The sequence below is a fragment of the Chrysochloris asiatica genome, unplaced genomic scaffold, assembly GCF_000296735.1.
Source record: "Chrysochloris asiatica unplaced genomic scaffold, ChrAsi1.0 scaffold00090, whole genome shotgun sequence".
Lineage (NCBI taxonomy): Eukaryota > Metazoa > Chordata > Mammalia > Afrosoricida > Chrysochloridae > Chrysochloris > Chrysochloris asiatica.
Genome location: NW_006408608.1, coordinates 8,021,721 through 8,046,114, shown reverse-complemented (window position 1 = coordinate 8,046,114; position 24,394 = coordinate 8,021,721). Strand labels below are relative to the sequence as shown.

At 41.9% G+C, this 24,394-nt stretch overlaps 1 protein-coding gene across 1 annotated transcript in view; it reads left to right on the top strand.

Annotated features, from left to right (window-relative positions):
• The window catches only part of PRDM2 (PR domain containing 2, with ZNF domain), a 148,751-nt gene that overhangs the window by 61,260 nt on the left and 63,097 nt on the right, over nucleotides 1-24,394 (top strand). The window contains exon 5 of the mRNA XM_006866370.1: nucleotides 17,734-17,844. Coding sequence (XP_006866432.1) covers nucleotides 17,734-17,844 — 111 coding nt within the window. The remainder of the gene's footprint in view (nucleotides 1-17,733; nucleotides 17,845-24,394) is intronic.

Below are 24,394 nucleotides of genomic sequence, written 5' to 3'. Positions count from 1 at the left end.
TCTTCCAAATTTCTTGGCAGAGATGAGTGAGTTCCTCCTGTGCTGCCTCACTTTCCTGAAAGATAGCAGAGGAACTCTCCAGGGTAGAGATGCTAAAGTGAGGAAGTAAAAGAACTGAACAGAAAATTTCAAAGGTCAGCTCTAGAAGATAAAATATTATAATGAAATGTGCAAAGACCTAGAGTTGGAAAACCAAAAGGGCAGACAATGCTAAGCCTTTTTTAAGCTGAATCTGAAGAAAAAAATCGAAGCCTTGCCTTGCAATATTGAAGGTTTCTTTCTATAGGCAAAATATTGAATGATGCAAAAAGCTTCAATAGAAGATGGAAGGAGGAATACACAGAGTCACTGTACCTAAAATAATTGGTTGATGCTCAACTTTTTCAAGAGGTAGCATATGATAAAGAATTAATGTTACTGAAGGAAGAAGTCCATGCCCCACTGAAGTTAATTGGCGAAAAACAAGACTCCAGGAATTGATGGAATACAAATTGAAATCTTGTAACAAACTGGTGAGGCACTGAAGGCCCTGGTTTATCTATGCCAAGAAATTTGGAAGATAGCTACCTGGCCAACAGTGCCCATTCTAAAAAGAGGTGACCCAGTGGAAAGTGGAGATCGGACATTTTCATTAATAGCACTTGCAAATAAAATTTTGCTGAAGGTAATTTAAAAATGGCTGCAACATACATCGACAGAGGACTGCCATAAACTCAAGCTGGATTCAAAAGAGGACTTGAACCTAGGGATATTTTTGCTGACGTCAGATGAATCTTGGCTGAAAGCAGAGCATACTAGAACAACGCTGTGCTTTATTGATCATGCAAAGGCTTTAGACTGAGTGGATCATGACAAGCTATGGATAACATTGCAAGGAATGGGTATTCCAGAACACTTTATTGTGCTCCGGACATTGTATATAGGCAAACAAGCAATTGTTAGAACAAGGGGATTCTGACTATGGTTTAAAATCAGGAAAGGTGTGCACCAGGGCTGTATTCTTTTACCATATTTACTCAAGCTGTACTAAACATATAATCTGAGCTGGATTATATGAAGAACATGGAATCAGGATTGGAGGAATCCTTATTAATAACCTGCAATATGCAGATGATACTATCATGTTTGCTGAAAGTGAAGAGGACTTGAAATAATTGGTCAAGATCAAAGGCCACAGCCTTCTGTATGGATTGCCATTCAATGCAAAGAAAGCAGAAATCCTCACAACTGGACTAATACATAACATCATGATAAATGGAGGAAAGATTTCAGTTGTCGAAGACTTCAACATCAACACTTATGGCAGCAATAGTGAAGAACTCCAACAACATACTGGATTTCAACAAATCTGCTGCATAAGACCTTAAAGTGCTCAAGAGCAAAGATGCCAGTTTGAAGACTAAGGTGCATCTAACCCAAACTATAAGGAGCTCTGGTAGCGTAGTGGTTATGAATCGGGCTGCGAGTGCAAGGTCAGCAGTTCAAAACTACCAGCTGTTTGCGGGAGAAAGGGTATGAGGTGTTCTGTTCCCATGAAGTTTTACAGCCTCGGAAACCCTGTGCCATGGTTGCTATGAGTCGGAACCGACTCCACGGCACCTACCACCACCAGCAGCCCAAACCATGGTATTTCCAATAGACTCATATACATGTGAAAGTTGGATAAAGAATAAGGAAGACTGTTAAAAGAACTGATGTGTTTGATTTATGGTGTTGGAGAATTATATTGAAAGTTCCATGAACTTCCAGAAGAACAGGTTTGCGTCATAAGAGGTACAGCTAGAACACTCCTTAGAGGCAAGGATGGGCCAGACTTAATCTTTCATACTTTGGCCATATTATCAGGAGAGACCAGTCCCTGTAGAAGGATATATGTTTAGTAAAAGTGGAGGTGGATTCGCACAGTGGCTAAAGCAGTTGGTTCTAGTTTTTCAATAATTTTTAGGATGTCACAGGACCCGGCAGTGTTTTCATTCTGTTGTGCATTGTTGGTTGTTGTTGTTGTGAAGTGCCTTTGAGTCTGTTCTGACTCGTAGTGACCCTATATAGCGTTTCCAAGTAGTGGCTGGTGAACCACCTACCTTGCGGTCCAGTGCATTATCCCGCAGCGCCACAGTTTGAATTGACTTGATGGAACCTAACAACAGCTCCTGGTGTGGCGCTGTAGGATCGGCACTGGACTGTGAATCACAAGTTGGTAGTTCAAACCTACCACGCACTTCTCAAAAAAACCTATACAGTGTCTTTGTGAGTCCCAACTGACTCAGCCTCAACTTAACAACAAAACAAGAACATAGGTCCTAACAAAGTACTTTGTTCAAAATGGGCACTCAAGAAAATTATCCAAGTGCATCTCTCTACCATTATTCCAAAAACTTTACAAAGTGTTTTGGAATTTTTTTTTTTTTAATCTAGAAGGATTGTTGACTTTGGCCTAGGTTTGATTAGTAACCTGAGATAAGCCAGCATATTTGAAAATGAGATGTGTTAAATAGACTACTAGAATTTTCATATGTATTGCAAAAAGCCTGAAATTGAATTTAAACTTGATTTGTGATTTTAAAAATAAATGATTTAGGAGAAAAGTATCTTTTAGTTCTTCCTCATCTGCTTCTTGAATTTGAAAGACCTCATTGGCAGTTTTGACTTCATTGTAATGGAAGCCTTTATGCTGTCCTTTGTGGGTCCCTCGCATTTGGAGGGATGTGTTCTTCTCAAGCTCATATTGGGGGAGGTGTAGCTGCTGGTGGGTGGGGTTGAAAGAAAATTATACTGAAATAAAAATGTCTTACTTCATTGTAGGTACAAGTGATTAGCAGTCCTGGGCGTGGTGCTGTTGGATAAACACTGGACTGCTAACAGCAAAGTCATTGGTTCAAATCCATTAGTTGCTCCTTGGAAACCTTATGGTGATGGTGACTGTGTGCCATGGAGTCGGTTCCGACTCATTGCGACCCTGTACAGGGTTTCTCAGGCTGTAAATCTTTACGGGAGCCTCATCTTTCTCCCGCGAAACAGCTGGTAATTTCAAACTGTTGACCTTGCAGTTTGCAGCCCGATTCATAACCACTACGTTACCAGAACTCCTTGGAAACCTCTTTTACCGGGTTGCTGTGAATCAGAACTGACTTGATGGCAGTTAACAGCAACAATGCAAGTGATTAGGTAGTTTAGTATCTTTTTAAAATCTCTTTTATTTATAAGCTATTTTTCCCCAATCTTTTCCAAATGTGGCATATTCAAATGTCATTGCCTACTTTCTGCATTTTTAAGAAGCAAAATAAAAGTTAGTGAACAGTGCTGTCATTAACACAATTGACAGCCCAAATGGTGAGTGTTAATTTAAATACTTGGGGGAAAAAAACCTTATGCAATAATCGAGTGCCCATAGAACAGAACAGCAGTGGGAAAGGAGACCGTGGTTTCTATAAGTAATGTGATACATATATAAATTTGAAGATTAGACACCAAAGGTTAAGGGTGGTCATTTGAATGCTTAGGTAGTTTTGAGTATTTAATAGTCTGTCTTCTGGATATTTACCATCTGAAATCATTGTGACTGTTCATAGTGGATTTGGGACCTCTGGGGATAGTGGTTCTTTGCTGGAGCTGCTACCCTGGGCTGCACAGCTGGGTGGAGCAGAGAGAAGCACTTCAATACTCTTTCTGTGCAGGCAGCCTAGGACGTTCAGGGTTTTGCCAAGTTGAATGCTTTTAAAATAGCATGTGTTAGTGCTGGTGGCACAATGGTTAAGTGCTCAGCTACTTAAACAAAAGGTTGGTGGTTCGAACTTACCCAGCAGCTCTTTAGGAGAAAGACCTGCTGAACTGTTCCCATGAAAGTTACAGTCTATAGAGAACTATTTTCACATGGGTTCACTATGAGCTGAATTTGACTTGTACCTATAACAACAACAACAAATCTCACCCAAATGAAATATCATCAGTTTTCCTTTTAAAAGCCATTATTCATTTATTGGTTGCATAATATAACCAAATGTTATCAGCCTTTCACCCATATTAATCTCATTACTGAGGGCCACCTGCCAGTGTTTTATGTCTCTTCAAGTTTCTGTACATTTACTTCTGGGCGGGATGTAGTGTAGCCTGATTCTTGTCACTGCTGTGGCTTGACCATCATTCCTATGGACAGTTCCATAAGCAAATGTAAAGAACGGATTCTAAGTTTTAATTATAGCATGGCTCAGATTGATGGCTAGATTTTACTTCTTAAAAATATTCTTAAATTAAAATTTGTAGTTTATTTCTTGAGGTTATAGTATTGTAAGATTAGTCAGGGTCTTTGAAAGGGGAAAGAAACACTCTTTAATTGAGACTAGCCAATTCTCCAGGGTGTGACTGTCCCTGCTGATTGCTCACTGCAAGGTCGGCTGTTCAGACCCACCAGCTGCTCCTTGGAAACCCTATACAGGGTGGCCATGAGTCAGAGCAGACGACATTTGGCAACCTGGAGGCACTTCTACACCTACGCTGCTGCTGGTGTACAGTTCCTGGTCCTGATTGGTTTGATCACAGGGGATTGCGACCTGAACTGGAATTGAGTTTTTTTATTTTATTTTGTAGAGGCCTCTCTGCTTTCATCCAAGGGGGCTTCAAAAATTTTGTGGAAAAATTCCATTTTCTTTTCATTCCATTTTCTACATATTCTTAGAAGCCACCTCATGTGTAAGGTTTCAAGTCTAGATAATTCTCCTCCCCCATAAATTAGAAGCTATTGAAGGACTGTACCCCAGAAAGAATAACTCCAGAAATTAAAGAAAATAAATAGAACAGGCTAGCAACTTAAATTTCTGAGCTATTTCAGTTACTCTCTAAAATGAATCTGTTCTTGTCACAGATTGGTTGAAATTCCAAAGAGTGTAATGTAAGGAAATGGAACTGCTTTCTTGGTTTGAATTTGCTAAGGGTTCAGTTGAAGAACCCTTTCGGGTCTGTGAAATGACCTAATCACAGCCTTTTAGGGAGTCTAGTTTCCCTCCAGATTTGCCATTTGCTCTTCTCCCATCAACCTTACATTGGGAAGTCGGATATTTCAGGAATTTATACTGTGAACTTCAGAACTGAAAAAGCCAGAAGTTTTCTTCCATTGTTTCTGTTAGAAGCAAAGCCGACAGCCCTGCTTTTTTAATAGGAGTAATTTACAACCTCTGTGAGTTTATTTTTATAATTTGCCTCCAAGATTACAGATAGCCCTTGATGAGTTTAACTGCAGAAAAAGATTGGGAATTCTGCCTACAGTGAATGAAAACTTAACAGGTTTTTTTTTTTTTTACTATCAGGTGAATTTAGATTGAAATGAGTTTAAGTGTAAAAGACACTTACAGGAAATGCATATCATAGTACTTCCAGAACAACAGTGGTTGTGGCATATAACTGCTTCAAACTTCTCTCTTCTAAACACCATGGAACCTGCAGCGCTGGGCCCCAGGTTGCTTATTTTTCCACCGATGATCTGTTTTTGGCCATTTGTCAAAGCCACTTGTGATCATGTGGTGAACACATCCCCTGGGTGTAATATGTTGCTGATTGTAAACATTTATGGAAAAACGTACCTGAGTCTTAATAAAGCCCAGGCTTTACCTATCTATTTGCCTGTCATTGGATTCCTAACTTTTGGTAATCTTCAGGGGGCACCCAGGTTATAATCCTCTCTATATTTTAAAGTATCTAATCAAGGCATTGAAATGGACTCTTAATGCTTTTGGAAAAGTTAGCTTTATGTCTCCTTTTCTTTCCAGTTCTCTGCTCCTCTCTGCTCACCACACTGCACAAGGTCACACCACACCCTCAGTAGAACACCACAGGGTCATGGTCTCTCTCATCATTTTGGGTATTTAAATGCTTATAACCTTACTTCAAACATTGGTTTCCCTGTCTTACTGGCATAGTCTTTTCTCTTTTTTAAAATAATTCTATCAAAAATCATTTAAGACTAGTCTTAGGTTTTCTTTCTCCAGTTAAACCTTCTCATCTTACTTTTGGACCTCCAGCTTCTCTCTAAACCAAATGTCCTGAGTGCTCCTATCAGTGTAATGACACCCTTGCCTTTAACAGTTTTAAGAAATGAATAGTGAGTGTAGGTATTTATAAGGAATTTTTCAGACTTACATGAAAGCAAGTGTCAGTGTTTGAATTCTCTTCTTTTAAGGTGAAATTAGGTGTCAGAAGGCTGTAAGAACACATTGGAAAGAGTAATGAATTATATGGGAATAAAACGCCCACTTTTGCTAATAACTTGGCTGTGAGATGTTAGACAACTGATGTGGTGAGCTCAAGCTAAGAGAGGTGTCGTCATGCACCCTGGGCAGCAGACAAGATGATCTATAAGATCTTCTGATAGGAAGTCTTGGGGTGTTCCTCCCTCTTACCTTTACATTTAAATTTCACAGTTCCATCCCTTCAGCTTAGATGAATATTTTTGTCATTGTTAACTACTGTTGAGTTGCCTTCCCCCCCGGAACGAAATGCTGCCTGGTCCTATGCTACCCCTATGGTCTAAGCTGAATGCTTTAGTTGAAACCTTTTTTCACCCTCTCAGGGAAAAGCATGGTTCCACCATTCAGAGTTCCTATGGGAGACACTTGGGATGAAGAGGAAGATTCAGTAAGAAGAGTGAGGCCAGCTGCAGATGCTAGATGGTGGGATGGCGAAAGGGAACTTGAAGAATGAAAGATCAATCATCAAATGCTAAGGAGACCTGGAGAGACTGGGATTTTGTCCTTGTGAGGTAGCAGATAAGTGGGGCAGGAAAGTGGAGTTCTGCTAGCATAGAAAGCTTTGTAGTAAGGGCTGAGTGAGTGGGGAGTGGCTGCTGATCCCTGTGCAGGATAACCAAGGCCCTTGTGGACTTTCCCAGGTCTAAGGTAGAACTCTCACAAATGAACTCAACTCATCCACTGTGTATCTGCTGATGAGTAATAATGGAGAGCTTCCAGATGGGGTGCATGATTTCTTTTTTGCATGATATTTTGTTCAGACTTTATGCTTCAGAGTTGGCTGTCTCCCAGTGAGGAGGCAACACATGCAGAAATAAATATGTTGTTGTTGTGTGCTGTCAAGTCGGTTCTGACTCACAGCAACCCTGTATAGGGTTTCTGAGGAGCGGCTGGTGAGTTTGAACCACTGACCTACAGTGTCATACCAGGGCTCCAGAAATACATATATAGAGTGCCAATTTAAATTCATTTAAATCGCCAAATGGGTGAGCCTTCATTATTGTGATGCATTTGTAATGTGACTTGAATAAGCCTTCTAGAATTTTGCATTCTTTCTTTTGCTTGAACATGTTTTAGTGATACTTTAGTCTTCATAGTTTTTATTTGTCCATTTTATTAGAATAGTAGAACAGAGTTCAGACCAAGGTTAAATTATTCATGTGATACTTCAGGCAATCTGGGTTTTGCAACTTCCCACGAACAGAAGCATAGTGCTACATATTGTCTTTAAAAGTCACTATGGTCGGAAATCCTGTACAGGGTCGCTATGGGTCAGAACCGACTCGATGGCACTAGTCACTGGAAACCTTATGAATAGCAGTGGAACACTGTCACATAGCACCAGAATATTGTCAGATACAATGCCGTAAGAGAAGCCTCTCAGGTTGACAGGCACTCAAAACACGACAGGGGAGCTGCGTCCTCAAAGTAGACTTGACCAGTAGACTTGACCGTGGTGATGAGAGTTGAGTAAAGCTTCTGAGAACTTCATTTGCTGACGGGACGCAACTCAAAATGAGGAAAAACAACTGTAAACATCCGTTAATAATTGGAACATGGAATGTACGAAGTATGGATCTAGGACTTGGAAGTTGTGATAAATGAAATACAACACCTAAAGATAGATATCCTAGGCATTAATAACCTGAAGTGGACTGGTATTAGTCATTTTGAATCTGACAATCACATGGCTTACTAGGCTGGGAATGACAAATTGAAGAGGAATGGCATTGCATTAGTCATCAAAAAGAACATTTCAAGATCTGTCTTGAAGTACAATGATGTGATAAAATAATATACATATGCCTACAAGGAGGACCAAATAATGCCACTATTGATCAAATTTATACACCAGCCACAAAAGCCAGTGATGATGAAATTGAAGCAGTCTATCAATTTCTTCAGTCTGGAATTGATCAAAAATGTAATCAGTGCAAATCAGTATGTATTGATAATAACTGGCCATTGGAATGGAAAGGTTGGAAACAAAGAGAATGGATCAGTAGTTGGAAAATATGGCCTTGGTGATAGAAATGATGCTGGAGATCGCATGATAGATTTCTGCAAAACCAGTGACTTTTCATTGCAAATATCTTTTTTAAACAACATGAAAGACTGTAGACGTGGACCTCACCAGACACAATACACAGAAATCAAATTGCTTACATCTGTTGAAAGAGATGGTGGCAAAGCTCTACATATATCATCAGCTAAAATAAGGCCAAGGTCAGACTGTGGAACAGACCAACAGTTGCTCATCTGCAAGTACAGACTGAAGCTGAAGAAAATGAAAACAAGTTCCATGAGAGTCAAAACAGGACATTGGACGTAGCCCATCTGAATTTAGAGATTATCTGAAGAACAGTTTTGATGAATTAGATATTAATGACTGAAGACCTAGAGAGTTGTGGGATGACCTCAAGAACACCCTATAGGAATAATGTAAAAGGTCATTAAGATAAGAAAGAAGGAAAAGACAAAAATGCCTGGATGTCAGAAGAGACTCTAAAAATTGCTCTCTAGCATAGAGATGCTAAAGCAAATGGAAGAAGTCAGGAGGTAAAGAGCTGAGCAGAAAATTTCAAAGGTCAGCTCGAGAAGACAAAGTCAAATATTACAATGAAATGTTTAAAGACATAGAGATAGAAAACCAAAAGGAAGAACATACTCAGCATTTCTCAGGGTGAGGGAACTGAAGAAAAGGTTCAAGCCTAAACTTGCAATATTGAAGGATTCTGTTGGCAAAATACTGAATGATGCAGAAAACATCAAATGAAGATGGAAGGACTACATAGTCACTCTACCAAAAAGACGTGGTGGATGCTCAACCATTTCAAGAGATAGCATATGATCAAGAGCCTGTGATACTGTAGGAAGAAGTTGCAAGGTGCAGTAAAGACATTGGCAAAGAACAAGGCTCACTCCTTCTATGCCAAGAAATTTGGAAGACAGCTACCTGGCCAACTGATTGGAAAAGATCCATGTTTGTGGCTATTCCATAGAGAGGTGACCCAATGAAATACAGAAATCATTGGTCAATATCATTCATATTATATGCAAGTATAATTTTGCTCAAGATAATTATATTAAAAAACAAAACAAAAACCAATTACAACAGTATACTGACAGAAGTGCCAGAGGTAAAAGCTGGATTCAGATAGATCTTGGATGAAAGCAGAGAATACCAGAAAGATGTTTACCTGTGCATTATTGACTACACAATGGCTTAGATTGTGTGGATCATGACAGTGTGTGGACAATTTAGCCAAGAATGAATATTCTGGAACCTGTACATAGACCAAGAGGCAGTTCTTCACATAGTACAAGGGGTCACTGAGTGGTTTAAAATTAGAAAATCATGTTAAGAAGAATGTGGTGTCAAGATTGGAGGAAGACTCATTAACAGTCTTGTGATAATGCAGATGATACAGTCTTGTTTGCTGAAAGCAAAGTGGACTTAAAATACTTACTGATGAAGGTAAAAGACCACAGCCTTCAGTATGGGTTTCACTTCAGTGCAAAGAAATAAAAAATTCTCACCACTGGACCAATAAATAACATCTATTAAATGGAGAAAAGATTGAAGTTGCCAAGAATTCATTTTGCTTGGATGAAGCAGCAGTCAAGAAACCAAACAACATAGTTGCATTAGGCAAATCTGCACAATACCTCTTTTAAGTGTTCAAGAGAAAAGATAGCAGTTTTGAGAGCTAAAGTGTGTCAGACCCAAATCATGGTACTTTGAATAACTTTATATGTTTGTGAAATTGGACAGTGAATAAAGAAATCCATAGGAGAATTGATGCATTTGAATTATGGTGTTGGAGAAGAATATTAGAAGTACCATGGACTGCCTAAAACAAACAAATCTGTGTTGGAAGAAGTACAGCCGGAATGCTCCTTAGAAACCAAGATGGCCAGACTTCGTCTCTCATACTTGGGACATTTTATTAGGAGGTACCAGTTCATGGAGAAGGAAAGGACATCATGCTTAGTAAAGTGGAAGGTCAGTAAAAAAGAAGACCCTCAATGAGATTGATTGGCACAATGACATTAGCAGTGACCTCAAGCACAGCAACAATTGTGAGGTTGGCGCAGGACGGGGCAGTGTTTTGTTCTGTTGTGATAAAGTTGCTTAGAGTTGGTACCAACTCGATGGCACCTAAAAAAAACAACAACAGTGGTTGTTGGATTTCTCTATGGCAACAATTTCATGGAACAGTCCAGTTTCATTTATACTATTTCGTGGTGAATCATGTTGTTAGGTGCTGTCGAGTTGGTTCTGACTCATAGTGACCCTGTGCACAACAGAACAAAGCTTTGTCCGGTCCTATGCCATCCTCACCATCGTTACACTTGAGCCCACTGCTGTTGCCACAGTGTCAATCCACCAGACTAGGTCAAAAAGTATTGCTACTATGCAGTCAAAACATTCTGTAGGGTTCCAGTTCATACGGGCACGAGCTTACTCTAAACAAAACCTGTTTAAATGTGTCACTATGATCAGTGACTGACTGCAGACATAGTCTCTCATTCACTTGTCTTAGTCTTATTAGGGTACCTCCCAAAAATCCAGTCAGAACCGTGTCTTCCAACAGTATCTGCTGGTGGGTGGTTAGTTCAATTCAGGGCGGAGAGGTCAGTACAGAAGGTTATGGTGAATTCGCGTGTTAGGATATTCTAAAAGCGTGATCTTGATCAGTTTTTTTCAAGATACACAGGGTAGTCACAGGTACTTAAGTTTCAAGAAAATTGAAAATTGCATCGGTGAGAAAAAGGCCAGGTAAGTTGTGCTGAGGTTTTCCCCATCAGGACAGTGCATCTGGCGAATTCTTTGAGGGTAGGTAGCAAGGGTGGAGGGTCAGAGAAAAAGAGGAAGACCCCCAACGAGATGGATCAGCCAGGTGGCATCATTGATGGACTCAAGTGTGGCAGCAGTAGTGAGGTTGGCTCAGGATCGAACATTGTTTTGTTCTGCTGTGCATGAGGTCGCTATGAGTCGGTTCCGACTCGATGGCGCCTGACAACAACAACAACAAGCAAGGGCTGTCTTAAGGAGAATTTCATCGGGAAACCTTTAGATCCACCTCTACAACCCTGATCATGCTCCTCCAGAATTTATTTTATCATCAAACTCAAAGCATATTCAAAAGAAACACAAATTGAGCTCGTTGAGGCAGCCCAATTTGCCAGTAAATAGAAGCATGTTCTTCAGAGATGGATGGATGGAAACATTGCCTTCTGAAGTGGCTAGGATATTTTCAGAAACAGTAGCTTCACAGTTGATACTTTGTTTAATAATGAGTTCTATGGTCCTACTAGCAATACTTTTTAATTGACCCTCATATTTGCTCATTTTGTGCTATTGGCTAGTACTTGTTCCTGGCTTAACATACAATGTAAAGAGGGAAAAATCTGCATTCCCATATGTTGTTTCTTAGCTATAAATGCAGTTGGAAGCTTTTATACCATTTTTCTTTCATTTGAGATCAAGTGTAATAATGGTTAATAAAGAGTTTTGTAAAATAAATAAATAAGGTCCTAAGAAAGAAATACAGTCAAAAGAGGCACTGTGTAAGGTCACTATCCTGGGGTTTTCATTCTGACTCCAGAGCTGAGTTATTAGATTTATGACCCTGGAAGATGCTTTCACATCTCTGGTCTTCAAGCTGGGGTAGTCGTAGGCAAACCTGAATATAAGCAGAGAGAAACCTGCATGCTCCATTTTACAACCTGGGCACAGTATACAGGTCTGAGAAGCAGTGTACTAAGTTCACCTTAACATCAGCAATTAAAGATGAATTTTTGCCGTGAGAAACTTGGTGCAGGAGATAACTGCTGTCTTCCTTCTGTTTCATTCCGTTTTCTTCACCTTTCTGTGCTTTTCTTTTCCTTGTGTCTGTACCATTTTGACCTCTCCTTCATTGTATTCTTTGTCATTGATTCCATTTCACTTTCCTTCTGTTTCATTCCTGTATCTTTCTTATTTAGACCAAGTGGAGCAGCCGGCTGGCAGCAGCGGCCATGTAGGAGCCTGCAGGAACCTGATGGTAAGTGCACATGTGTACTTATCAGGTTCCACGGGGTGCTCTGCCCTCCCAGCTCCTCCCCTCCCTCGTCTGAAGCTCAGCATAGGTTTGCTATTGGTTTTCCATTCCACTTAATGGCACCTAGAACGGAAGCCTCTGGGTGCCAGGTGAGAACCATTACTGAGAAGGAAACGTAGTCTGGGAAGCCACGTGGCTGCAGTATTTTACTTTGTGAGGGGAGACCCTGTATCCATATGTGGTAGTCAGGACCGCCGGGTTCTGATCTCTGTTTTGTCAGACTTGAGTTTTTAGCCACCAGTGTCCCCTGCAAAATGAGTCAGTAGGACAGGTGATTTCAATAGCTCCTTCCGTCTCTAGTCTGAAGGGCCCCATGAAGTCTCCTACTGTTTTATGTGCCAGGTAATCTCAATTCCATGAATGAGTAATGCTTAGATTCATGATAATTCGATTGTGTTGAAACAAAGTCAACTGGTGTTCTTAGGTGATCATCAAGTTACTTGGAGGTGAACTTAATGGTTCCATCCCTCAGTTACTAGAATTGACTTGGTTAGTATCATTCAAGCAATTTTTGTAATTTTTAAGTATATAGACTGCAGAGTCCAATGTGTCTTTGTTGTTATTAAGTGCCGTCAAGTCAGTTCCGACCTATAGCGACCCTGTATAGGGTTTCTGAGGAGCAGCTGGTGAGCTTGAACCGCCGACCTTGCAGTTCTCAAACGGCTTTGCAGTCTGCCGCATTAACCCACAGCGCCACACCAGGACTCAAATGCTTTGGGCAGCCTTAGAGATCCTCAACTCAGGGAGAGTTTTGCCCCCTAAGGGACACATAACAATCTCTGGAGACTTTTGTTTGTCAGAATTGAGCAGGGGAGAGGAGTTTGCTACCGGCAGAGGCCGGGGATGCTAAACATTTGACAGTGCACGGGACAGACCCCCACAACAGAGACTTCATCTGCTCCTGGGAGCTACCTGGATTTTCTTACTAGTACTCTGATGAAGATACAGAAAAGTTGGACCTACTATGGGTAGCTTCTCCTCCTGTAGAACCCATGTCCATGGTCTGGGCTGTTAAAAGAGGACACTTAAGGAAATTTGGAAAGGGACTCCTCACTGATAGGTTGGGGCATCTAGTAGTGCATGATTGACATTCTGTATATCAGCTGACCCTTTAGTGTTCTTCTAGGCAAGGATTAAAGCTTAAAATGACACTTGTACTTTTTGCTAATTGTTTGTGCCATCATATCAGTCCCACTCTTAGCAGCACTGTATAGGATTTTGGAGAGCAGCTTGTGGTTTTGAACTGCCAATCTTGTGCCTACCCTCAGTGCCACACCAGGGCCCTTTTACACTTTATAGATACTTTTATTTTATTTTGCTCTTGTTGTTGTCAAGTGCCATTGAGTTGGTTCTGACTCCTAGTGACTCTATATAGGGTTTCAATGAGCAGCTGGTGAGTTTGAACCAACTTGCACTTAAAACCAACTTGTGATCCAGTGCTTACATCCTACAGTACCACATCGGGACTCATTTTTATGTCATGTTGAGTGCAACTTAATGGTATTATTACTAAAGTTGTGCTTTGTTTTGTTATTATAAACTCTAGAAATCTCACCAATTTATTTACTGCTTCACATAGCATCGGCCAATTTCCTTTTTTGGGGGTAGGGGGAAGGCCCTGATCTACCAACAGAACTGATACAGTGCTTGAGAGGTTGTCAAAAAATCTTCCTATCCATTTGAAATTCTGTTTGCAAGGGATTGTATGACAAATAGCTTTATTTGGGTGTTAAATTTTATAGTGTGACTTGTCTTTAACAAAACGTATGCAAGATTTATGCCTAAGAGAAGAAGTTTAGACTATATCGCTTTATTTCTATTTACTTTAAACGATTATACTTGCACAAAGTAACAAAGCAAGCGCACAGTAAGCTTGTCTTATTTGGAATCTGTATAAGGGGTGTTACTGATATCTTACCCATTGTGGTGGTGTTAGTCCAGGACAAGGACTACCTGAATGTAACTTGAATTAACTCTGGGAAAGCTGCACTCGGAGCAGGTGGGAATTCTAGAGCAGCCCCTCAGTCGGGTGGGCATTGATGCACGCACACAGTGACTGGTATTTCTGGGGATATGAAAACTGGTTCACAGGAAGTAGATTCCATATACCTTACGCTCAAGAGTCTTTGTCTTTATCGGACTCAGACTAAGTGCTGGTAGGTTGACAAGGGGAATAAGAATCGTTAGAGAGTCAGTGTTAGGTGTCCTCAGGTTGGCTACCAAACACTGCCAATGCTGCACCGTCCTCTCAATTGCTGGCTGTATTTGAGCCCACTGTTCCAGCCACTGTGTCAGTCCATCTCATTGAGGATCCTTCCTGAGAATGTGTCCAAAGTATGTGAGCCCAGAGTCTTGCATTCTTCACTTCTAAAGAGCATTGTGACTTTCTCCGAGACAAATTTGTTCATTCTTCTGGCAGTTCATGGTATAGTCAGTATTCTTCTCTAACACCACAATTCAAATGCTCTTCTGAAGTCTTACTCATATTCCCGCTTTCACACGCAGTTGAAAATACTTGGGTATGGAGTGATAGTTTTCACAGCACTGCTATTGTTGAGTGTTGCCCAGTCGGTTCTGACTCATAGCTTTTATAGGGTTTCCAAGGCTTCTGTGTTAACTCTTTTGGGAGCGCATCTTAACTCCTCGGAGTGGCGGGTGGGCTCGAACTGCTGACCTTATGGTTTGCAGTCTAGTGCTTATCCTACAGAGCCACCACACGCCTCTTTTAACACTTTAAAGAGGTCTTTTTGCAGCAGATTTGCCCAATGTAATATGGAGCTCTGGTAGCATAGTGGTTAAGAATCGGGCTGCTAATCTCACAGTCAGCAGTTCGAAACTACCAGCTATTCCCTGGGAGAAAGATGAGGCTTTCTGCTCCCGTAAAGATTTACAGCCTCGGAAACCCTGTACAGGGTCACTATGAGTTGGAATCAACTCCCCGGCACATAACCACAACAACAACAATATGCATTTGAATTTCTGACTGCGGCTTCTGCGGTGGTTGATTGTGGAGCCACGTCCAATGAAATCCTCAGTAACTTGGATCCTTTCTCCGTTTGTCAGGATGTTGCTTTATTAGTCCTGTTTGAGGATTGATCTGATTGTTTTCTTTATACTGAAATGTAATCCATCCTGAAGGTTGCACGTTTTCATCTTCATCTGTAGGTACTTCCAAGTCCTCTCCACTTGCCAATATGAAAAGGTGTTTTTCTGTTTCAGACATCTCCACACATACCGTTGACTTGTGTTCCCATTAGAATGTGGTTTCCAGTGTGCTGTCATGAATTTTACTGAACCCTCTGTAGATGTCCTTTTGTGCTGTTGAGTCGGTTCTGACTCAGTAGCAACCTTGTATAGGTTTCTTAAGAAACGACTGGTAGGTTTGAACTGCCAACCTTGAGGTTAGCAGTCCAGTGCTTATCCTATAGCACCATAGTTGTAAAAAATACCTTCTGTTTTCTTAAGGTCTGAAGAATTTGTATTTTAAAATATTGTTGAACTTGTTTTTTAAAACTAATAAACTAAACGACTATTAAGTATTTTGTACTTTTTCTCCTCTGTGTTAACATCTCTTAAGTGTGCGTTAAAATCTAAAAGTGTTTTTAGGATTATTACTTGGCTTTGAATTGGAATTGATGTTTCTACTTGTAATCTTCATCTTTTCAACAACGTTTTGTGTCTCTGACCTCATTCTCATATGTTACCTGTATTTTAGTTAATTATGCTGCTCTGTAGCATTTCAGTTAATGAGAATATAATTTTCCATGTGTCCCAGAAGCCATGAGTGGTTTCTAGTTAGCCAGTTTACTAATTCGGAGGTAGAGGTGTCAGAATGCTTGTTCTGGAAGGCTGTTGCAGGATCTCTTTGAGGTCAGTTTGGGGACTGCACTGCGGAAAGGGAAGTGTTAGGAAGATGAATGTTGTCTCTGTTGAGTTGGGTTCTGACTCATAGCGACCATATGCAAAACCCTGCACAACAGAATGAGACACTGCCTGGTCCTGCAACGTCTTCATAATTGTTATGTTTAAGCCCATTGTAGCTGCCCCTGTGACTCTGCATCTCATTGGTGGTGGTGATGCGGGGGGCGGGGCGCGCTATCTTCCCCTACTACATTGACCTTCTCCCGGAACTGATTCCCTCCTGACAATATGTACAAAGCCTGAGGGACCAAGCCTCACCACCCTTACTTCTTAGGAGCCTTCTTCTCCCTGCTGTACTTGAAATGTGTGTCCTGGTAGTCCATTGCACTTTGAGTATTCTACACCAACACTGTAATTCAAATGCATTGGTTCTTCTAAGGTCTTTCTTATTCACTGTACAACTTTCACATGCATATGAAATGACTGAAAATACCACGGCTTGGGTCAGTTGCACCTAAGGCCTCAAAGTGACATCTTTGCTCTTTAACACTTGAAAGAGGTCTTTTGCAACAGATTTGCCTAATAAAATATATTGTTTGATTTCTTGACTGCTGTGCTTTTATGAGCATTAATCCAAGCAAAATTAATTGTGGACCCAATCAAAATGAAGTTTTTAACAGCAATCTTTTCTCAGTTTATCATATTATTTGTCGGTCCAATGTAAGGATCTTTGCTTTCTTTACATTGAGGTGCAGTGGAAACATTTTATAAATCTGTAAACTGAAAAACACAGGCTACCAGAAAAAAAAGACATTTAGAATTTTAACAGTAGTTAAAGCCCAAAGAGACTGAGCTTGTGAACCTTTAGTATTTGCATTTTGATAAGAGATTGTTTGTCTCTGGTAATACTGGTTTTATTTAGTTTATTGTTTCAGCTTGTCAGAAATATGTGCATTTTAATCTTTTAAAGTATAGTGTCACTTGGATGCAATTAGTGTTTCTTGTATTTCATTCTCTGCCGTTGTTAATGAAATATTGAATTGTACTGGACTTAGAGTGGACTCCCACAGGGCACTTGGAGTGCCAAGCATGCAGGCTTGCCGTGAATTATTCATCATTACTCTGCATTTGATAGTGGAGCTGGTGGTGTGCATGCGTGCTTCTTGCAGTAGTTCAGCGGCATCTGTCTCTGTTGTTTTATTTTGACAATTATGGATGACCGTAGCTTAACTAAAAGGAGCTCAAATGATAACATACTGATTTTCTCAAACATATTTCTTACAGTCTTCTGCCACATCCGTGTTACTTGCATAGAACAGAATTCAGTGCTGTTCTGCCTAAGTTGTCTTTGACATCAATCAATATTGTTAACTTTTCTAGACTATTTGTAGCTGAAGCTTGATAGCTGTAGGTTTGAAGTGATCTTTACCTAGGTATATGATACGCTGTGACTGAAATAATAATTGTTGCCTTCAAGAATTCAGGATAATAATGAATGGCCGAATGAATGAATACATATTGTGTTTCAGGGAAGAAAAAATCCCAGGAAAATAAAAGCAAAGGAAATAAAATTGAAGAACTAAAGCTGAAGACAAGCGAGCTAGATCCCACCCCTGCAAATATGAGAGATTCTGCAGAAGGTAAGCTGGGCTTCTTGCACCAGTGGCATTTGAGCATGTGTTGCCAGATCACATAACTCTGTATTTGCTTGCAATGCCTGTTTTTTGGGAATCATCCAGCAACTATAGAAAGGGTTTTAACAACAATACACCTAAATTTAATATGGTAACTGAGTGTTCATTGTCACTTCTCCTCTTTAAAAATTACTAAAGAACCTTTCTTGTTAAAAATCAAATTATTCTTGTTAAAATGAAACACATTTTATGATTGCATTAATAATTAATATAAAATTCAAAGCAGTCAAAAGAAATCTGTAGTGATAGAAGGCGGGCTGGGCTGGCATGACACATGGAGGTTTCTGGAGTGTTGGTAATGCTCTTCCTCGGGCCGGGGGTGGGCATGGCAGTATTACATAACTTCACCGCACTCTGTGTACTTCACATGTACACAGTTTAATATACGTGTGCTTCATTGTTGTGTGGAGTCCTGGTATGGTGCTGTAGGATAAGCACTGGACTGCTAACGCACTAACTGCAAGGTTGGCATTTCAAACCCACCAGCCGGAAACTGTATACAGGGTGGCTTTGAGTCAGAATCACCTCGATAGCACTTACTAACAATAACAACATACATTCTGTGTTGTTGTTGTTATGTGCCATGGAGTCGGTTCCGACTCATAGCCACCCTGTACAGGGTTTCCGAGGCTGTAAATCTTTACGGGAGCAGACCGCCTCATCTTTCTCCTGAGGAGCCGCTGGTAGTTTCGAACTGCTGACCTTGCGGCTCACAGCCTGACTCTTAACCACTACGCTAGTTGAGCCATGTATTGAGACTACTGATGATACTAGAAGTGAAGGGGAAATGGGCCTTCGTTTGTTAGGTGGTAAATTTAGCACAGACTAAAGCTGCTCTTTGGAAACCCTAGAACAGGTTCACTATGAGTCAGAACTGACTTGATGGTACCTAACAACAAACAACAAAAAGCTTGCTCAGTTCTATGTAGTGACCCAAGTAGGCAAATTTCAGAGTACAGGCTTGTGCCTCTTTCAGAGAAACATTGCAGAGGGAAAAAAACCCACAAAATACTTTGTATTCTTTACAGTCTTTATTAGCTGTGTTCGGTGGTACAGTGGGTTAAGCATTGGACTGCTTCCTTAGAGCTGTGCAGCCTGGAGAGCCCTCTGAAGCTCCTTTTCTGTAGGGTCGGAATAGACTCACCAACAGTGGGTTTGGGCTTGTCTGGGGTTTGTGGTGATGACATTCATAGAGGGTTGCTGTTTTCTGCCCCGCTTTGTGAAGTGAGAATAAACAACAAAGCAGACAACCCTGTTGCCATTGAGTTGCTCCCGATTCACAGTGACCGTGCAGGACAGAGTGGAACTGCCCCAGGAGAGATGTCTAGGATGGCTCCTCTATAGAGGCAATCAGCCACATATTTCTCCTGTGGAGTAGTTTGTGGGTTTGAATCACTCCCTTTCGGGTAGCCGTGAAGTCTGCATGCTAGCCATAGAAGATTTACTAAGATGTTCATTTCAACAGCAACAAAAATTAATAACCTTGTGACCTTGGGTGGTAGAATTTTCAAAAGAAAAAAAACAGTAACTGGTCCCCCACCCCACCCTAGTCATTAAGAAAAAAACAATTCGTTTTTTCTTGATATAACATTAGATCCAATAGAAAAGGTGTGTATTCTTTTTGTGGTGTGATTGGTCATAGTGATACTGGCTCTGAATAATGCAGCTATAAGCCATAGCTAAACGGCCCCGTATCTACCTCAGCTAATGGGCTCTAGGTTGAGCAGACTGTTCAGCCTCTTTGTGCTTCCCAGACCGTCTTTATGCTTAAGGCTCAGCAGAGCCTAAGTGTACTGTACACAATTAATGCCTTGTTGCGGGCCTTCCTAGTTCATAGAGGACTGTGCCCAGTTGGACACTTAAAATCTGGGTGTGTTCGTCAATCATAGGCAAAGAATTCCATCCCCCCCCCTCCTCCCATCCTAACAGGGCACACATTTTGGCTAAAAATGAACTCCATTAAGAAATTTCTGAGCCTGGGAGACGTTATTTTCATTTCCTATTGTCTCACCTTTTTTTAAAAACAATTATTCTGGGTCTTTGTTGAAAACGTATTTGAAAAGTGTGAGCTGGCCCCTAATTTGAAATAACATTGCCACCATCAAATAACTAAATTCCTTGTTTGTGGAAGACTTGTGGAAATTAATGAAATTTTGGAGGAAGCGGCTGGTTTTTATTTAGAAGCAGAAACCTCATTGCTAGTAAGTATAGCCACAGATGGGGACAAAGACTGGCCATTTTTAGGAACCTGCAAGAAGGCTGGGATTAAACCAGTGCATGAATTCCTTGCATTTGCAGAGCTCAGGACAGCTGGCCTTTGGATTCCTGTGTCTAGACATGTCACCAAGACTTTGTCGCATTTAACCCTGGCTACCTTTCCACTGCCTCTACTGCTGCCTCCCATGTCTCAGGATGGGTAGGCCTCATTTCCTGTGTTGTTTGTAATAGTGCCTCCAGTAAGGTCCTTCTCTCAGGTATTTAATCTACAAGCAGCCCCATGCCACTCTCTTAGGTTAAAATACTTGAATGGACCCCATTTTCACCATGTAAGCCCAAACTCATGTTCTACATGTGTTGATATTTCTCTGCTTCCTCTTCCACTGCTGACGAACTTAGTGTGTCTTTCCCAGTAAGCCTCCTCAGTACTTTCACTGAGTCCTTCCCTGTGAGGATGCCAGTCCTATGTTTATCTGTAGCAACATCTCCTTCTTTTAGCATGGCAAAGATTTCATTATACATGGTGCCTGTTCATGTGCATATGATGCCTGCTAAGCTGACACTCTGCAAAGACAAGGAGCTTGACAGTCCTTTTTCCCCACACTAGCATTGAGTGGTGCTCAGTCAGTATTTGTGAGGAGCACAGCCTGGAGAAGTCACAGTAGTCGGCCTATTTAACAGTGCCAGGCGATACTATAGAGAAAGCAGTACCGTGGCCCTCTCTGCTAGCATTCCCCAGGCTGTGAGAGCTCCTGTGTCCTTCCAGCTACTATCCCATTTCACTGCGTTTCTTTATAGCAAACCTTGCAGTAGATGCTTGTGGTGTTCCTGTGTCTCCCTCCTTATTCCATTCTCCTAAGAATTCGCATTGCTTAGATCAGATGTGAACTTTTCACTCTTCACTCTTCACCTTGCTCCATCTATAAGTGATACGTCACATAACTGGCTGTTCCCTCCTTGAAATGTTTCCCTTAGCCCAAGGGCTACCCCTCCCTTGGCTCTCGGATATCTCACTGATGGTGCTGTCAATCTGTAAGTACGAGAGTCTGCTGGACCATAGTCGTCCTGCCTCTCTGCTGGACCATCGTCGTCCTGCCCCTCGGCTGGACCATCGTCGTCCTGCCCCTCTGCTGGACCATAGTCGTCCTGCCCCTCTGCTGGACCATCGTCGTCCTGCCCCTCGGCTGGACCATAGTCGTCCTGCCCCTCGGCTGGACCATAGTCCTCCTGCCCCTCTGCTGGGCCATAGTCCTCCTGGCCCTCTGCTGGACCATAGTCCTCCTGCCCCTCTGCTGGACCATAGTCCTCCTGCCCCTCTGCTGGGCCATAGTTGTCTTGCCTCTCTGCTGGACCATAGTCCTCCTGGCCCTCTGCTGGACCATAGTCCTCCTGCCCCTCTGCTGGACCATAGTCCTCCTGCCCCTCTGCTGGGCCATAGTCTTCCTGCCTCTCTGCTGGACCATAGTCCTTCTGCCCCTCTGCTGGACCATAGTCCTCCTGCCCCTCTGCTGGACCATAGTCCTCCTGCCTCTCTGCTGGACCCATTTACTTTTTTCTTTTCTTTTCTTTTTTTTTGATCTTTAAATCCCTGTTTATTTTTTCACTTGAAAAAGGATTTGTCCTAAAAAACTACATCAAGTTGTGTAGCTGCTTTTTTTTTTAAATGTTTTATTGTGAATTATATGATAGTTTACATGAGAGAATGTAGTTTTACATTCATTCCATCGTATATCATCTCATTGCCATGGTTCCATTCCCCTCCATGCATCATCAACCAGCCAAAGGGTATATCCTAGAAACCCGCCCCCTACACTTCCCCCTCCACCCCCAGTTTTTGGCCCACAGTCCCTTTCCCTCTCTGGATCCAGAGCCCCCAGCTGCTTCATTGCTCCACGTCATCGTCTCTGTCTCCATCTCAGACACCTCTGTTTCTCTGGGTAGGGTCACGCGCTCGGCTCTTCTCCGTTGATGGTCCCAGATAGCTCCGCTCCTAGCCTGTAGAATTAATCACTCCCTTCCTTGTTCCAAAATGTCTACCTTTGCATTTCCAACCCTCATAATCCGTCCTGATAAGCATTCTTCACTACAGTATCGTGAGTTCCCCATATGTATTTCCTTTCATCCGCTCTGCCCAGACAGATTCAATAGTACCCACTGGAGATTCTGCCTTCCTCCATGCTCCCTAGCACTAGGTTCCCCCTTGAAAGCTTGTAAGCCAGTCACTTCTTGCCTTTGTAGTCCCCCCCTCCCCATTTGAGTATCCAGTGTCCAAGTTGCCCATCTCTGTCCACTCTGTGTGTGGAGGGGGTGGGAATGATTCTTGCCGTAAGGATTTGTTCCTTCTTTTGAGTTGCTGCTCCATAGGTATAGGTCAAGTTCGTCCAGTCATCTGGTCCAGGTCACGTGAGTTTCATCTGCAAGTGTGGGCGCTCCTGTGCACATGCCCTCTCTTCCCGTCAGCCGGTAGCTCCACTTTCCTCTTGAGTCCTCCGTGGCCATGCCACTGACGCTGGGCCCAAGAGTCCCCAGATCTCTTCACACTGCTTGCCAACCAGGTTCCCATCTGGGTCCACACAAGTCCACTGAACATTGTAGGGCTTAGCTTGCCACTTCATTGCTGCTTTTACCCCATTTCCTCCCATCGGTAATGTGTGTGGTCACCAATCAGAGCGTGCATTTCCGTTGAGTCTTAGTCTTGGAAGGGGGTTTGCATTGAGAGGACTTGGCCACTTGCCTTGATGTTTTCTAGGGAAGCGATTTGTTTGTTCTTGTAGTAACAGTCCATCTGCCTCCATTTTTCCTGCAGGTCTTTCTTTCAAGAGGTATCTTTTATTCTTCTAGCAGCTTCAGGCTGGTCTGCTCGTCCTTTCAAGTGGAGATTTCTCATCTCTGGAGATCTGGTTGTGGTTCCTGTTTCTACCTATAGTTTTATGTATTGCAGAGGCTCTGCAGGAAGCCTTGTTCACTGGGTACGCTGTAGCCCCATTTTAGGTATTCCAATCAGTCATAGGCAGAAGACGGACTTATAAGCCTTCTAGTGTAATGTTCCTGACTATTCCTTTCTCTCCCTCTCCAGTGTCTACTCTGTATTATAATGCAAGAGAAACCAAGATTAAACAAACAAATAAAAAACAGTCAAGCATCTTAACGTGATTACCGCCCCCCCCATTCCAGCCATCACTCAATCCCCGTATCTCAGAGCCCTGCAGTTCCAAGGCTGTGTGTATATCGTCCTTAATCCCTGTCCCATTTGGCCCTCTCAAACATGCCCAATTGTTCACCCATCTGCCCCGTTTCTCCACTTCCCTCCCCATCCCTGTATATTGCCCCCCTCCCCTGAACCCATTTACTCTTAAGGTGTCATAGTCTGATCCCATGTTTAAATGCACTGTGAACTCTGAAGACCAGACCGTGTCGCTTCTAGGCACAACCTCTGTTGAACTTAAGATTTGTACAAGACTTGAACATCTTCACGTGGATGTCTGTTCTATAGCATGTCCAGAGCAAACTCTTTCTACCCTCTCAGTACACATGTGTGAATACATACACACATTGTACTTTCCTACGGTTACTGCAGTTGGCCATGAAATCTTCCTCATTGCTCTTTGTCTCAATCAATAACCACATCTTAATAACTTGATCTATAAAATATATTCAGAATTTGTCCATTTCCCACCATCTTTATGGCTGCCACCTTAGGCTCAGCCAGAGGATAATAGTAGGCATGCTCCTTATTACCCTGCTTCCTTCCTGTATGCCCTGAGTTATCAGCTGGAGTTGCCCCCCAGATATTCCCAGGCTCATTGCTTTTAGCTGTCTACTCACCGGTGCTCTTACTAGTCAGGTCTTCCTGGACCACCTGCCTCCCATCTGCTTCGGCCTGGACATAAAGACCAGAGGTGATTTTGGATTTCTGTTGTTGATTGCTATGATTTTTCTCTTTGTTTTGCTGTGGTACTCCTGATCATTGGATCTTAGAAGAGATGATTTTTTTCTTGAAACAGTTGTTGTTATATGATTGTGGATAATATCCTAGCTTCTACTTAAAGATCATTTTAGTGGGAAAGGAGGGACCAGATCATTCCATTCAAGACAGACTACCAAGCTGGTGATCGTAACCTTGTTTCATTTTGAAATTGTGAGGAATTCGAATTTATAGTTTGTCTCTTTGAAGTTCCCTATCAGTTACTGCAGCACAGTGTGAAGCACTGTAATGTCTGAAGAGTTTTTATATGCTCATATGAGTTGCTGAACCTGGGTCAAAGGATCTGCGCTCTCT